The sequence below is a fragment of the Branchiostoma lanceolatum genome, chromosome 2 (genome assembly GCF_035083965.1).
Source record: "Branchiostoma lanceolatum isolate klBraLanc5 chromosome 2, klBraLanc5.hap2, whole genome shotgun sequence".
Taxonomy (NCBI): Eukaryota; Metazoa; Chordata; class Leptocardii; order Amphioxiformes; family Branchiostomatidae; genus Branchiostoma; species Branchiostoma lanceolatum.
The window spans coordinates 33,834,555-33,847,616 of record NC_089723.1 but is presented as its reverse complement, the minus strand read 5'-3'; the positions used below and the strand labels follow the sequence as shown (position 1 = coordinate 33,847,616).

Here is a 13,062-nt window from a genome sequence, read left to right as displayed (position 1 = left end):
GGCCGCTCTTCCTTGATTTTACCAACGATCTGCAAATTAACTGCTGAAAATAGCAGGGAAAACCAAGGAATTCACCAAGAGGGTATGAGGCAAGCGTAATTTTATTATCTATTCAGCGTGTTTGCGTGTTGCAAATGGAGGCCGGCATGCAAATGAACCGTCACTGTTGCCAGTGCACCGGAACTGTGCACGTGGGCGTGCTACCGACAGGTTGAATCAAACTGGCTCCGACTCCCCAGCTTTATTTACATACGGTTTTAGTCCATAACTAGTACGTAGCATATGCAAATATGCGCAACAACGATTTTTATACAACCAATTGTTCGGCTGGTCGGCTGTCGGAGAATGACCCCTCCGTTAATGATATGCAAATGCAGCTCTGCGCTGCGTCACCAAGATGACATTTCACACTCCATTCAATCACGGGCGTGGACTGGGAACTACCTCTGGAGACATTTCCGCTTCCTTGTTCACGACAAAACAAAGGGAGGGTGTGAACGAGCAGGAAATGTATTTCACGGTTCACACAACACGCAAACACGCTGTACGAATAATGAAATTAGGCTTGCCTCATGCCCTCTTGGTGAATTATGAGATACAATGTTACCACCAACTTCTGTATTATCTAGTCCTAACTTCGATACTCACTTCCGTTAGCTTGTTTTCCCTGTTATTTTCAGCAGTTCATTTGCAGATCGTTGGTAAAATCAAGGAAGAGCGGCCGAGCTCTTTGCACGCGGCGCCCCCAGTTTCAGGGAAGAATCTAGCCACAAAAACGGGGTATAAACGTTGTATTTGCAATTATCATATAGATTCAAGAAATAAAACACGTTATATTATGTATTTACTTCCTGTTCCGGTCTACTGTGAATGTTACAACGTTCCTTATATTTCGCTATCTACTGGTATTTCATTTCATAATGTTACATATGTTTTAGTTCGTTCCATTTCGTTCCATTTCGTTCCATTTCGTTCCATTTCGCACTTTCGGGGGACCGCCCTGGTTTGCAGCTGCAGAACAGATGCAGATAATGTTTGAGTCAGCCAAAGGTATACCCAACGTTTGAATTCTGATTTGATCCCAAAAAAGTCCTGGTTGCATGATGCAGATACAAGATCAAGTATATGAGAGAGATCTTCTGAATACCAACTGAACACTGCCTAAATGTCATGCATCTGTTGGGAAACAAAACCTAAATGTTGTTTGGATGGGGGAATCCTTAACTGAGGAAACATCTCTCAGAGAATCAGTCATCGTTGTCTGTCATATCATTTGATATGAGAGGGTGAGAAGCATTAGAATTGTCCTATTGACAAATTACATTTGTACTTATTGAAGATTTTAAAATGAAACAGCCTATAGATGAATTAACATGAGTTTTGTACACACAAAAATCTTAAATCATTTTGTTTTCAATTGTATTGGCTACAGGTAGCACATCATAATGGCCCTATCCACCATAGTCCGTCATTACAAATGACTAACATGTAGACTCACCTCAAAACTGAGATCAATAAAATTCATTTTATTAAAGAAGCGCATACATTAAAGAACATCTTGACACACCAAAAAATCAACTTCGAGAGACTTACATGTACAAGTGCTATTCACTTCTGCATAGTCAAAGTGAGGAAATGTGTGCATCTAATAAACTGCACTACTTTATACATGTACAAATGTATCTTCAAGCCACATACACATGTGGCATAACGTTGGGTAACATAAATTCGGGATTTTTCCGATAATGGTTGACTGAAATCAATCTAGCAGAACAATAAACCATCCTTTTTTTCTATTATTCTGTCAGTATCATGTACTAACTTTACACTAATCATATATATGGTAGATTTTGTCTCTAGTCGTGCTGACACCATAATATTTCAACTTGAAACTACCGTCCGCCGCACGCACAATGACGGTGCTGTCGGACAGGGGGGCACATTAATTCGGGAGAGAAGATTCCTCTTGAATATCTTACCGCTAATCACATTTTATACAGCAGCTATTCGTTCCATCCTTGGCTTGAGGAGAGTGCTATGGATATAGACGTGTCCAAGTAAAAAAAATACACGAAAAAACGGCCGTACCGCACGCATCAGGCCTTCGGGAACAACCCGTGTGTTGAGTCGGTAGAACGTCACTCAAAGTTCACCCCCACCGTCATGGAAATTTGTACATTATTCATCGGGGCGTTAGCTGGATGCCGTAGAAATGGTAATACTACTATGTCCATGTGTTTCTGCTTGTGCTAAGAGCAAACTTTGAGGAAAATATCGCCATCAGTCCACTATCACACATAACATTTAGACAAAAAAGTGTTCCTCGCAAACGTTTGTCGTCTGCCGAATAGCAGGATTCTGGGTAACGAATATGGCGGCGGGAAAATTCACCGTAGTGCCGTAGCCATTGGTTATAGCAACAAAGAGGCGTTTTGATGATTAATCACACTTAGAGTCCAGTTGTAGGTAAGCAAAAGAGATTCTAATAAGCTGTATTGTAAATAATTGTCTTGAGCAGGAAGCGGATGTGACATTTGTCTTATAAACCAGCGAACGACTATGTACATATAATTCTCCCACGAAGCCCTCAGACTGTGACAATAAGGGACGGAGAGTTTTTGACGTAGCCAACTTCTAATGCATGGTTATCGAAGCTTTTCAGACAGTGTTCTGAATACGTTAGTCTGTCAAGTTTGCATTTCTAGCGGTGTTACTAATGTTGCATCTAGCACATATCCCTAAACACCCGTTTTCGAAAAATCCCGAATTTAAGTACCCCGCGAATTTATGTTACCCAACATTACATGTAAGAGGAAATTGTCTATAACCACTAAATCACAAACCTAAGGGAAAGTTACACTAACAAGATGAAGAAGAATCATTTTTAAAGTGCACAAATAAGAAGCACCAGTCACGCCGGAAGGTTCAGTTCTTAGATTCAAAGAAAAGATTAGACCATTGTAACAATTTTCCAAGATGCACACTTGGAATATCATATCAAGACGTCTTCATTATCATTAAAATCAATTATACACAGTACAATGATATAATTACATACATAGATATTAAAATAGATTTTAGAAGCTAAGCACACTACATCAGTATACATTTTAACAATCTTTTATAATCTAGTCTTGACACTTTCTATACTTTAATAATACATCAATTTCAATCAGTAAGTCCATATATTGCTGTCTACAGGAGTTACATAATGAAAAAAAAGACAATACATAGTGGAGCGCCAGGCAGCCAAGCTGATATTGCGGACCACTTAACATTACAATTACATTGAAATACAACAATAAAATACTAGAGACAATTCAGTATACAATTTAAAGTAATGCATTTAAGTGCACATTTTAAAGGTGTCTCAGCTGGAAGCTTGTTTCAATATACGTATGCGGATTTTTGTCAGTCCCAATGTATTGTGTAAAGTCTCATTTTGATGCCTATATAAATTATTCTACACAAAATATTCAAAAGCATTGCTATATCGATTTCTTTGAATTATTTCCCCCTACATTGATTACATTCGTTTCCTTCAAACTTATGCATGCATCTTCAGAGTGCCACACAGTTGTCAGACAGTGGACAGCACCTTAATTCTTCGGCTGCTCATAGAACATGAAGTCCTTAAGAAAAAGAGAGAAGGTCAGTGCAGCTCCAATGCTAACACCATCACATTGCAACGTTATATCCAAATCTATTATGGTTTATATAATATTGAAGCATTAAACAGAAAATTATGTAGTTGCCGCCAAATACCTTTATGTAATATTTTACCTGATCAAAAACAAAAACATGGTGGTCATTGTAACAGTTATATCAATATCACAGTAACTGTTATAGTTTTACAGTATAAGTTTTCAAACTTACCACCAGGATCATGGCCCCCATCAGAACAGCCTTCAGTTTCACATCCAGGTCCATGGGGACTGGGGAGGGGGGAGACATAACAATCATGAGAGTGGTAAATCACAGTGGACTGACTTTTGTAGGGTTTTACAATGGTTATGGACCTGATGCACTTTCAACCCTCAGAAAAGATACGTCGCTAGATATCAGATAAACATGCATGTATATATACAGACACAAGTAAGAATACATCTGATTGTGAAATTTGTGTATTTGAAGGTCAAGCAGGTACACATGTACATGTATGTTTGCATTTGATCACTATATAAACCTACATGACATGCTGTAGTGGTTGGCCTGAGTGAAGAACTCCCTGGCAAAGCCGGCATAGTTCCTGGTGATCTTCCCAATCTCTGTCTTTTGGTCAGTGCCATACACCTGCAGTGAACACAGGATAAGAAGTTAATTTGTTTCCATGAGTTACACATTTGGCTCTGTCCAAACATTTTTAAGATAAGATGTTTCAAAGAAATCAGACAATAATTGATAACACTCCTTTACATTAGAAGTATATACATGTCCTATTTCCAAGTCAGACAGAGACACACGAATAAAGCAGAACCTTATTGCGTGACAATAATAACTGGTACAATGTATGGCAACTTGAATACATGACAGTTGAACTAGTGCTATAAATATCTAACAATTTTAAAGAACTACAAAAATCTATTAACAACAGTAGAGACAATCTTATAGTGTGCAATGCTCTTGAAAAGTATGTTGATAACAGTTATGCTGTGTCAGGAATGTATAATATTGTCTTGTTTTTGCATAGAGTTGTGTATAAATTGGCCTATATCAATAGATATGCTAACAGGAGACACTTACGTTGAAGTCCACATCACAGGTGCAGCATGCCCCGTTCCACACACAGCAGGGGCCCCACAGGTGGAAGATAGACTCTCCATTGGCATTCATGATCTCATAGTGGGGCTTCCACTTCGACCCACTGGAATGTAGAATGGTTATCAAAATTCTGGTAAACTGCTGCAGAGTTAGGATGAAATATCATATGACTAACGTTACATAATGTTATTCAGTACGAGAGGCATTTCATATTCATTCACATAACACAGAGCTTGAAAGAGTCTGTGTGCAAAAACTTGGACCTGTGCACCTAACTTTAGACTGGATGCACCGAGATATTTGTATAGGGTTACATAAACATAGGGCACATAAAGGTACTACCATAATGATTATTGTACACTCATATACAGCATATTCATTGACACTGAAGAGTCAGAAAAAATAAAAGCTTTCTTGTATTACTTCTTCAAAATTTTGAAAATAACTATCAAATTTCAGATTAAAGCTCTGACAAGTCAGGCAGCAATATTTGTGACTACTAGTAGGTTTTGCTGACATTCTGTACTTTATATTATGTTGGCACCCCCAACTTTTTTCTGTGCAGCTATATTTTGAGATTAAATGTAGGTGCACCAGTGCACCTGTTCCCAAAAATGAATTTCAAGCCCTGTAACAAACTCATATGACTTCCATGAAATGAATAAGCAAATTACATCCCATTTTGAGTGATTTCACAATTTCTATTTTTGAAATTGGCTATTATAGAAAAGCATTTACATGTGTGACTTATGATGTTGAGTATGACTTACGACTGAATAGCCATGCCGATGAGCTGTCCTGGGGGAGACTCCACATACACCTCAAAGGCACAGCAGTCACGGGCGCACGAGGCACACCATTGGCAGCCCGCACAGCACTTAAACTCACGCCGCATACGCATCACCTCCTAAATGGGACACGGTAAAAACGGGGGGAGTAAATGATGTATTGGTGGTCAGGTAAAGGTTGATAATGCGATACTTGGCAGGAACATGTTTTACGTATCTTTCAAAAAAGTATCAAAGTGCAAAATGATTGATGCTGTTTTAATGCTACATGTATGACTGCGTTCTTAATTTATCTTTATCATCTTTATCATTTGCAGTCTTTATCATTAGCAATTTTTGTTATCATTTATTTATCTTTTTTTTTTTCAATGTGGAACTGTGCATGTTCCCTTGCACATTAGTATGAGATGACCCGTAAATAGAAAAGTTGCAATTCCTGCTTTTGAGTGACCTGACAACCCCTTTGGTCTTACATTGGCTGGTGCCTTAAACGATATACATACATGCCCAGCATTGTCAAGCATATGGAAGGTGAAGCTGCGGTTGGGTCCACAACAGAAACGCATGCAGAACTCAGAGTCTGAGGGAAGAGGAGGAAACTTTGTGAAGAAACTCAGTATGACTCCAAATAACAAAAAAAATACATGGCATTGTTAATAACAAAGGCATTGAAAAAACTTTACCATTTTACCATCAATAAAGAAACATTACAAGCAACAATTATAAGTTACATAACACCCAAGAACAACTGTTACAAGACTGTTGTTGCAGGAAATATACTGCTGGTAAAGAAATGAATATCCGTACACAGTAAAACTAATATAGATATAAGTTAGGAACAGTGCACATCAGCTATTAATACAAATGCCATACAATACCTTCATAAGCAAAGAATATTTGCTGTCCCATGGAGTTCTTGACAGCATACTTGTTGGCCATTTGGATGTTGGTAAAAGCTGGATAAAAGTGAAAGACATTCTGGGTTATCATCATCATCTTGTTGTGAAGGATAAATTCTAGATAAATATCACACGACACTACTCTAGTCTAAAGCACATCTAATTTTTCTATTAAATCAGTTTCACTTCAGGCTTATTTCTATGTGCATGTACATCATTGATCAGCTATAAGAGGTCCTATAACTGTTACATGTTGGACTGTCACTGGTTTGCACAAGCCTTTTGCCCATGTGATCTTCGCATTGTATCATTAGCTTGGGGAAGAATGTGTTACTCTAAATCATGAAAATTTCATGGTGGTTTTGATTTTACTCCTTTTTTTTTTCAGTAACTTCCCCACCGCAAATGTATGACATATTGCAAATGTGCGTTTCCAATATAACATTATTACAGTACAACTACAGAATTGTTTCAACTGCGAATTTGAACCAAAATAAACTGCCTGTTCCATTCTACAGCAGAATAATACCACTGTGAAAGTAAATTATTTCTCAAACAGCTCAGCTCCTAATCTCCAAGCAGATCACCACAGGGGCAAAATTGTATCAGCCTGAGCCAGAGAAGCTCCAGTGAGCCCCTGTGCGACAGATCCTACAGGGGCTGACTGGAGGTTTTCTGGCTGACTGGAGCTTTTCTGGCTGACTGGAGCTTCTCTGGCTGACTGGAGCTTCTCTGGCTGACTGGAGCCTCTTTGGCTGGCTGATACGATTTTGCCCCTTTGGAGATCTGCTTGGAGATTAGTCTGAGCTCCTACCTTCAAACAGCTCAATCTGCTGGTGCACGATGAGCTGGTCAACCTGCGTCAGGTACTCCAGACCAGGGGGGCATCCTGGGATAGCCTGCTGGGCGGGCGCCACCCACTGCCCCTTCTCCCCTCCAGGGGGGGGCATCACCCCCGGCTGCTGCATCACCGGCTGCTGCATGCCCGGCTGCGGCATTGGTGCCTGCTGGTATGATGGTGGTGGCTGCAACAGGAAAACAACCAACACCATTATCCCAGTATAATGATTACGTATACTGTATTTATATTCCCCTTCCAGTGGGAAGGGGGATATATTGTTTTTGCTTGCCTGTTCTTCTTCTTCTTCTTCTTTCTTCTTCTTCTTCTTCTTCTTCTGCCAAAAACCAAGTAGATGTGCGGTGGTAGCTCTACTAATGGTATTGCAGAAAGTTATATGTACCATATGTTACAATGTACGGATGTTATATTTGAGATGTAGGTACCTAAAGGAAAGGTGAATACACCTGACAATAAATTATGCTAATGAGTACCTTATTTGCATAATCTTTGCATAAACTTGTATTTCCCTTACCGTAAAAGCTGCGGATGTCATCTTTGAAATGTAGGTACCTTTAGGAAAGGTAAATGCACCTGGACATAAATTATGCTCATGAAGACCTCATTTGCATAATTTATGCAGAAACGTGTATTTCCCTTACCGTCAAAGCTGCAGATGTCATATTTGAGATGTAGGTACCTTCAGGAAAGGTGAACACACCTGGCCATGAGTTATGCTAATGAGGACCTCATTTACATAATTTATGCATAAACTTATATTTCCCTTACTGTAAAAGCTGCAGATGTCATATCTAAGATGTAGGTATCTTCAGGAAAGGTGAACACGCCTGGCCATAAATTATGCTAATGTTGACCTCATTTGCATAATTAATGCATAAACTTGTATTTTGCTTACCGTAAAAGCTACGGATGTCATATCTGAGATGTAGGTACCATTAGGAAAGGTCAGGAAACCTGGCCGTAAATTATGCTAATGAGGGCCCTCGTTTGCATAATTTATGCATAAACTCGAATTTTCCTTACCGTAAAAGCTATGGATGTCATATTTGAGTTGTAGGTACCTTTAGGAAAGCCGAATACACCTGGCCATAAATTATGCTAATGTGGACCTCATTTGCATAATTTAGGCATAAACTTGTATTTCCCTTACCGTGAAAGCTACGGATGTCATATTTGAGATATACGTACCATTAGGAAGGGTCATAATACCTGGCCATAAATTATGGTAATGAGGGCCCTCGTTTGCATAATTTATGCATATCCCTCACCGTAAAGACTACGATTGTCATATTTCAGATGTAGGTACCTTTAGGAGAGGTGAACACACCTGTATATAAATTATGCTAATGCTGACCTCCTTTGCATAATTTATGCAGATACTTCATAATACCCTTACAGCCGATGCTAAGGATGTCATATTTGAGGTGTAGGTAATGGGAGGGGAATATCCTGCATTTTCCCGAAAATGTTGCCGTTCTAGTATTCATTTATATTTGTGGGGACTTGATTTCGCATCAGAAGGGAAAATTAATTTTTTGGGGGATGTTTTTGGTTTGGTAATGTAAGACAATTAATCTTTTACTATTAAATATCAATTTAGTAGCTGCTGTCAGTACTGCAAAGTTACAAAGGAATTTGAAGGTTGCATACAATGTAGCTGGAATGTTATCTATAGACCAGATCTGTAATATGTAGATACTATGAACTAACAAATTTCATACATTGTCAAAAAGTTTCTCTTTGCAGACTCTACATGGATGTAAGTAAATCTGCATTTAGATGTTCAGTCTTCTTGTGCTTTGTGAAAGTTTATATTGAATTTTGAATAATGTTTACCTGGGCTATTTAAACCCTTTGTAATAGACTTCGGCTTGTTGGGTAGCCCTGGCTGTACATTTTTACAGCCAAATATAACATTATCAATAATGCTTTAAAAGTTGCTATGTCAGATGGAGTATGTATGTACAGCAAAAGCAGTTACATACCAACTATAATATTGCAAGTTGATTTTTCAAATTGCAAGTAAAATTTTTGCCAACTTGCAGTTTTGCATGTAACCAAAAAAAAAAAGAATTTGTTATCTTGCACTGTCTGTATCCTTTTTCTAAACACTGCTACATGTTGCAATTAGTCCTCGGGCAAGAACTTGCAAATAAAACATTTTTAACACTTGATAACATTTAATATGTCAGACCAAGTTAAATGAGCCCTGGTGACCATACAATGAATGTAGTGCGACCCTTGACCTACTTCACAAGCATCTGAGAATGACTCATACTAGTCATACATTGGTCAATAACGGCACCTGTCGATGACTGTCCTGTGTACTTGAAAAATTGCATTCAAAGAAGTTCTCAATACAAATCTGTAATATCAAGAAGTCAGACAAAAAAATTCAAATGCATTAATTCAATTGCTTTCAATAATTAGGAACACAACCATTTGGCATACTGTATGTGACAAACAAGGATTTATCGGTTACTCATTGCAGTGTGACCTGTAGTTTACCTCCATTTCTGTAGGGCCTCGCCTAATGTACACACACTGCCAATATATTTGTATGGTGTGTTTACATTCTTGCGAGAAAGGTGTCCTGTCGGTTGTACGGAGGAGGAAACACCAGCAAAAAAGAGCCACCATTCGTAGGGTGGCTCGATTACTAGTAACGTTACCTTGGGTTTAGTGACATTAATTATAACGTTATATTTTTGCAACAGGCATTTCAACTTTCAGATCAGAATCACTAGTCAACTTGTGACGGAACTAACTAACCAGTCATGAACAATACAATATTCGTAAAAGTTTCTCAGTGCTACTTAATGTTTAGTGACAAGTATCCATCCTTATGAAGGGGTTAATTTGTGTGTGGGAAAAACAGGCCAGCATGATTACTTAGTTATAATAATAAACAACAATGTACTAGTCATACTTCCTAGGCAGTAACTTTAATTACCACTCAATTTGATATTAGACCACAGCAAGTTTGTGAAAGTTAGACATCATCACTTTCTTCGCGCTTTCGCAATAGATTTGGAGTCTGGAGGGGAATTGTCCTCCATACCTGATGCAATTGTTGTGCAATAAACTTGACTTGACTTGACTATAATTTACGGGTTGTGGCCTACGTTTATGGACTCCGAGGCAAAAGGCCTGGACCGTTGACTACAAAATCTGCCACTGTACAAGAGCGGTTTGATATAAGGTCCAAAGTTATCTAAACCGCAATGAGGTTGTAATGGCCTAATGGTATATAAATATCTTCTTGGCCCTGGCTTGGGTGATGGTCTTGGAGAAGAGTCAAGGAATACGTGCGGTCGTGCATGTGGTAACTGATAACGTTAGATAAACATTAGACATTGAAACAAACTGAATTGTTTACGGGTTAAATCTCCTTTAACAATCCAAACTTGTCGCGCTGTCTCTAACACGCTTACCTCATCTGCCATGCTGTCCCCTCAAACAACAAACTCCGTCACGGATTTGGCTGCAAATTTGTAAACTGACAAACTGTGACAAGTCTTCCCTCTCGGTCTGCTTCCACCGATCACGTTCCGCAAGTCTTGACGCGTCAAGCCGGGACCATCCGCTAAGGCCTATGGGGTAGTGTATTAACTCGTCAAACGCGTGACATTTCGAAACTAACACTAGATGCTGCTGGCAATCAATGATATGTTGTAATGCTGGGAGTGTTGTAGATATTCTGTCATGATAAGTCATAGAGCATGTTACACTATTCAGAGGTATCATGGAATGTCCCCCAAATATACGCTAGGACATCTTGACGTCATGAGGCCGCGCCTGGCCATTCTCAGAAGCCACCATCTCCAAGCAGATGCAAGGATCTTGCTAATTTTTTGGTGATTTGCGCCTGTTTTTGCATCATCTAGCACGCTTTTCTATATTATATTTTTAAAGTAAAAGATATATAATACTAGAAAAGAGTGTTAGATATTGCAAAAACAAGTGTTGACACTGAAAGTGAGCCCAGATCCTTAATTCACATCTTGCTTGAAGAGTACCACCATCGTCGTTCTTGGATCCTTCTTGGAAAGTTTTCAGCATTTGAAATTCCTGGACTTCCACGTCCAAGTAAACCAAGTAAACGTCCGTTTGATAGCCGCTAAACTACATTCCTGACGTGTTTTGGAGCGTTCGCACACCGAATATTATACTGAATGCCTGCATCTCCAAAAGCGATGCGTTTTCCTTACGCTGAAGCTCAATACAATCATTATCTTTGGTTGATTGTTCCTGACAGCACTATTGTATACATGTAGTGTTGAGAAACGCCATACCTTTGATTTTCAACCTAACTTTCTTTTATTCTTCTGCCATTTTGTCAGCTCTATAGTGTATTTATATAGTGCATTGTTCTCACGGCATTCTCACGCTTTGAATGTCAGCATCTCTCCTCTTTGACCTTATCCTGTACAGTCTGTTTGTTCGATGCGTCACTAGTCATTTATTAATTCATGAGGGCGAGGGACACTCATATGATTTAGTCTCTACCAGACCGTCCCTGATTGTTTCCTGTATCTCTGACTTGCTAACTCCTCTGGCGTACAATTCAATCTAGCGGCCACAGTTTCTACTATTCCCAGCAACCTATAGGGAGTCTGGTAGAGACTAGTATAAAAGTATAATCATCATCATCGGGTCGATACTTTGCCCCAGTTCTGGTGACATCTAGCGACAATCATGCGAAGTGCTCGAGGATGAGATTCATAGTTTTGATTTGAGGTAGCATCCCCCAAAGCGTATTTTTCTGTGTTTATTTGTTTGTTTGTTTGCTTATTTCTGTTTAACTGGCTGGTGTTTCGTTTTAATCATCAGTTTAATCGTGGCATTGTCTGCCGGCCTGGAAAAAAAGATCTGACCCCTGGACGAACCTGATGTCCGCCTATGTGTGTGTTGTCATCTTTGACCTAATTTATGTCATAAAGGCCCTCCTGATAATATTTCGTGTCAAAGAAATGACGATAAGTTACATTGGATTTGGTACATTTTCCATATATTTCTACCCTTACCTAACTGTTGCTCTAGGAGGCTGTATATTCGTCTTTGGTGGCTTCGGCTCGTGTGAAATTTGCTGACAAATTGTTTGGGCCCTGTCGGGGAGGTCCCCACTTGTGCCCGATCGTTCAGTTTGTCACCACTACTAAGCAGCCACATTTTTTGACAGCTGGTCAAAATTCAAAGCACACTGTAGCACTCTTTTTCTAACATCTATGTAGCTTTATCCCCGCGGTATGGCACAGTCTATTTCTGATTCATCAGGAAACCCTCTCTATGTCTATGTAACTTCATCTGAATGACTTTCCAAGCCCTTGAACTACAAAGATGATCATATTCTATCGCTGCCAGCTGGTCTCGTCACGTACAAAAGGCAAATTTCCAAGCCCAAAGATCAGAGAAACCCCGAAGTGGGTTAATCGTTGTCTAACACTCCGCAAGCTTACTAAGTCGAGCTTCAGAACGGCAGCGCATGCTTGTTAGCCTGGAATCCATCCTATTTAGCTTCCGGCCGCTACCCAAGCTCCGCTGCCTGGCCAGGCAGCGGAGCTTGGGTAGCGGCCGGAAGATAAATAGGATGGATTCCAGGCTACATGCTTGTGGCTTCATGCATGCAACTTGGATGAAACCGCGGCAACTTTTACAACTGCTATGTCCATGTCCTATCACGATCTGATGAAGTGCTTAAGTTCATTTACACAGAGACGTATAGTGGTCGTAGTACACACTTTAGTACAGAAGA

At 39.5% G+C, this 13,062-nt stretch overlaps 1 protein-coding gene across 1 annotated transcript; it reads right to left on the bottom strand.

The window, feature by feature from the left end:
* Positions 1-1,506: 1,506 nt before the first annotated feature.
* On the bottom strand, positions 1,507-10,908 carry LOC136428761 (phospholipid scramblase 1-like). The gene is made up of 9 exons (XM_066418503.1): positions 10,742-10,908; positions 7,263-7,473; positions 6,428-6,505; positions 6,053-6,129; positions 5,532-5,668; positions 4,744-4,864; positions 4,191-4,293; positions 3,877-3,935; positions 1,507-3,632 (listed from the first exon to the last, which is right to left on the bottom strand). Exons 1-9 carry the CDS (start codon positions 10,751-10,753, stop codon positions 3,600-3,602), a joined length of 831 nt encoding a protein of 276 aa, XP_066274600.1. The 5' UTR covers positions 10,754-10,908; the 3' UTR covers positions 1,507-3,599.
* Between the last annotated feature and the right edge of the window lie 2,154 nt (positions 10,909-13,062).

Coding starts and splice junctions, on each gene's coding strand:
- LOC136428761 (XM_066418503.1), bottom strand. Junction 6,506..7,262: donor GCAGATTGAGCTGTTTGAAG/GTAGGAGCTCAG, acceptor ACTTTTATCCAG/CTTTTACCAACATCCAAATG. Junction 5,669..6,052: donor TGCTTGACAATGCTGGGCAT/GTATGTATATCG, acceptor TGTCCCATTTAG/GAGGTGATGCGTATGCGGCG.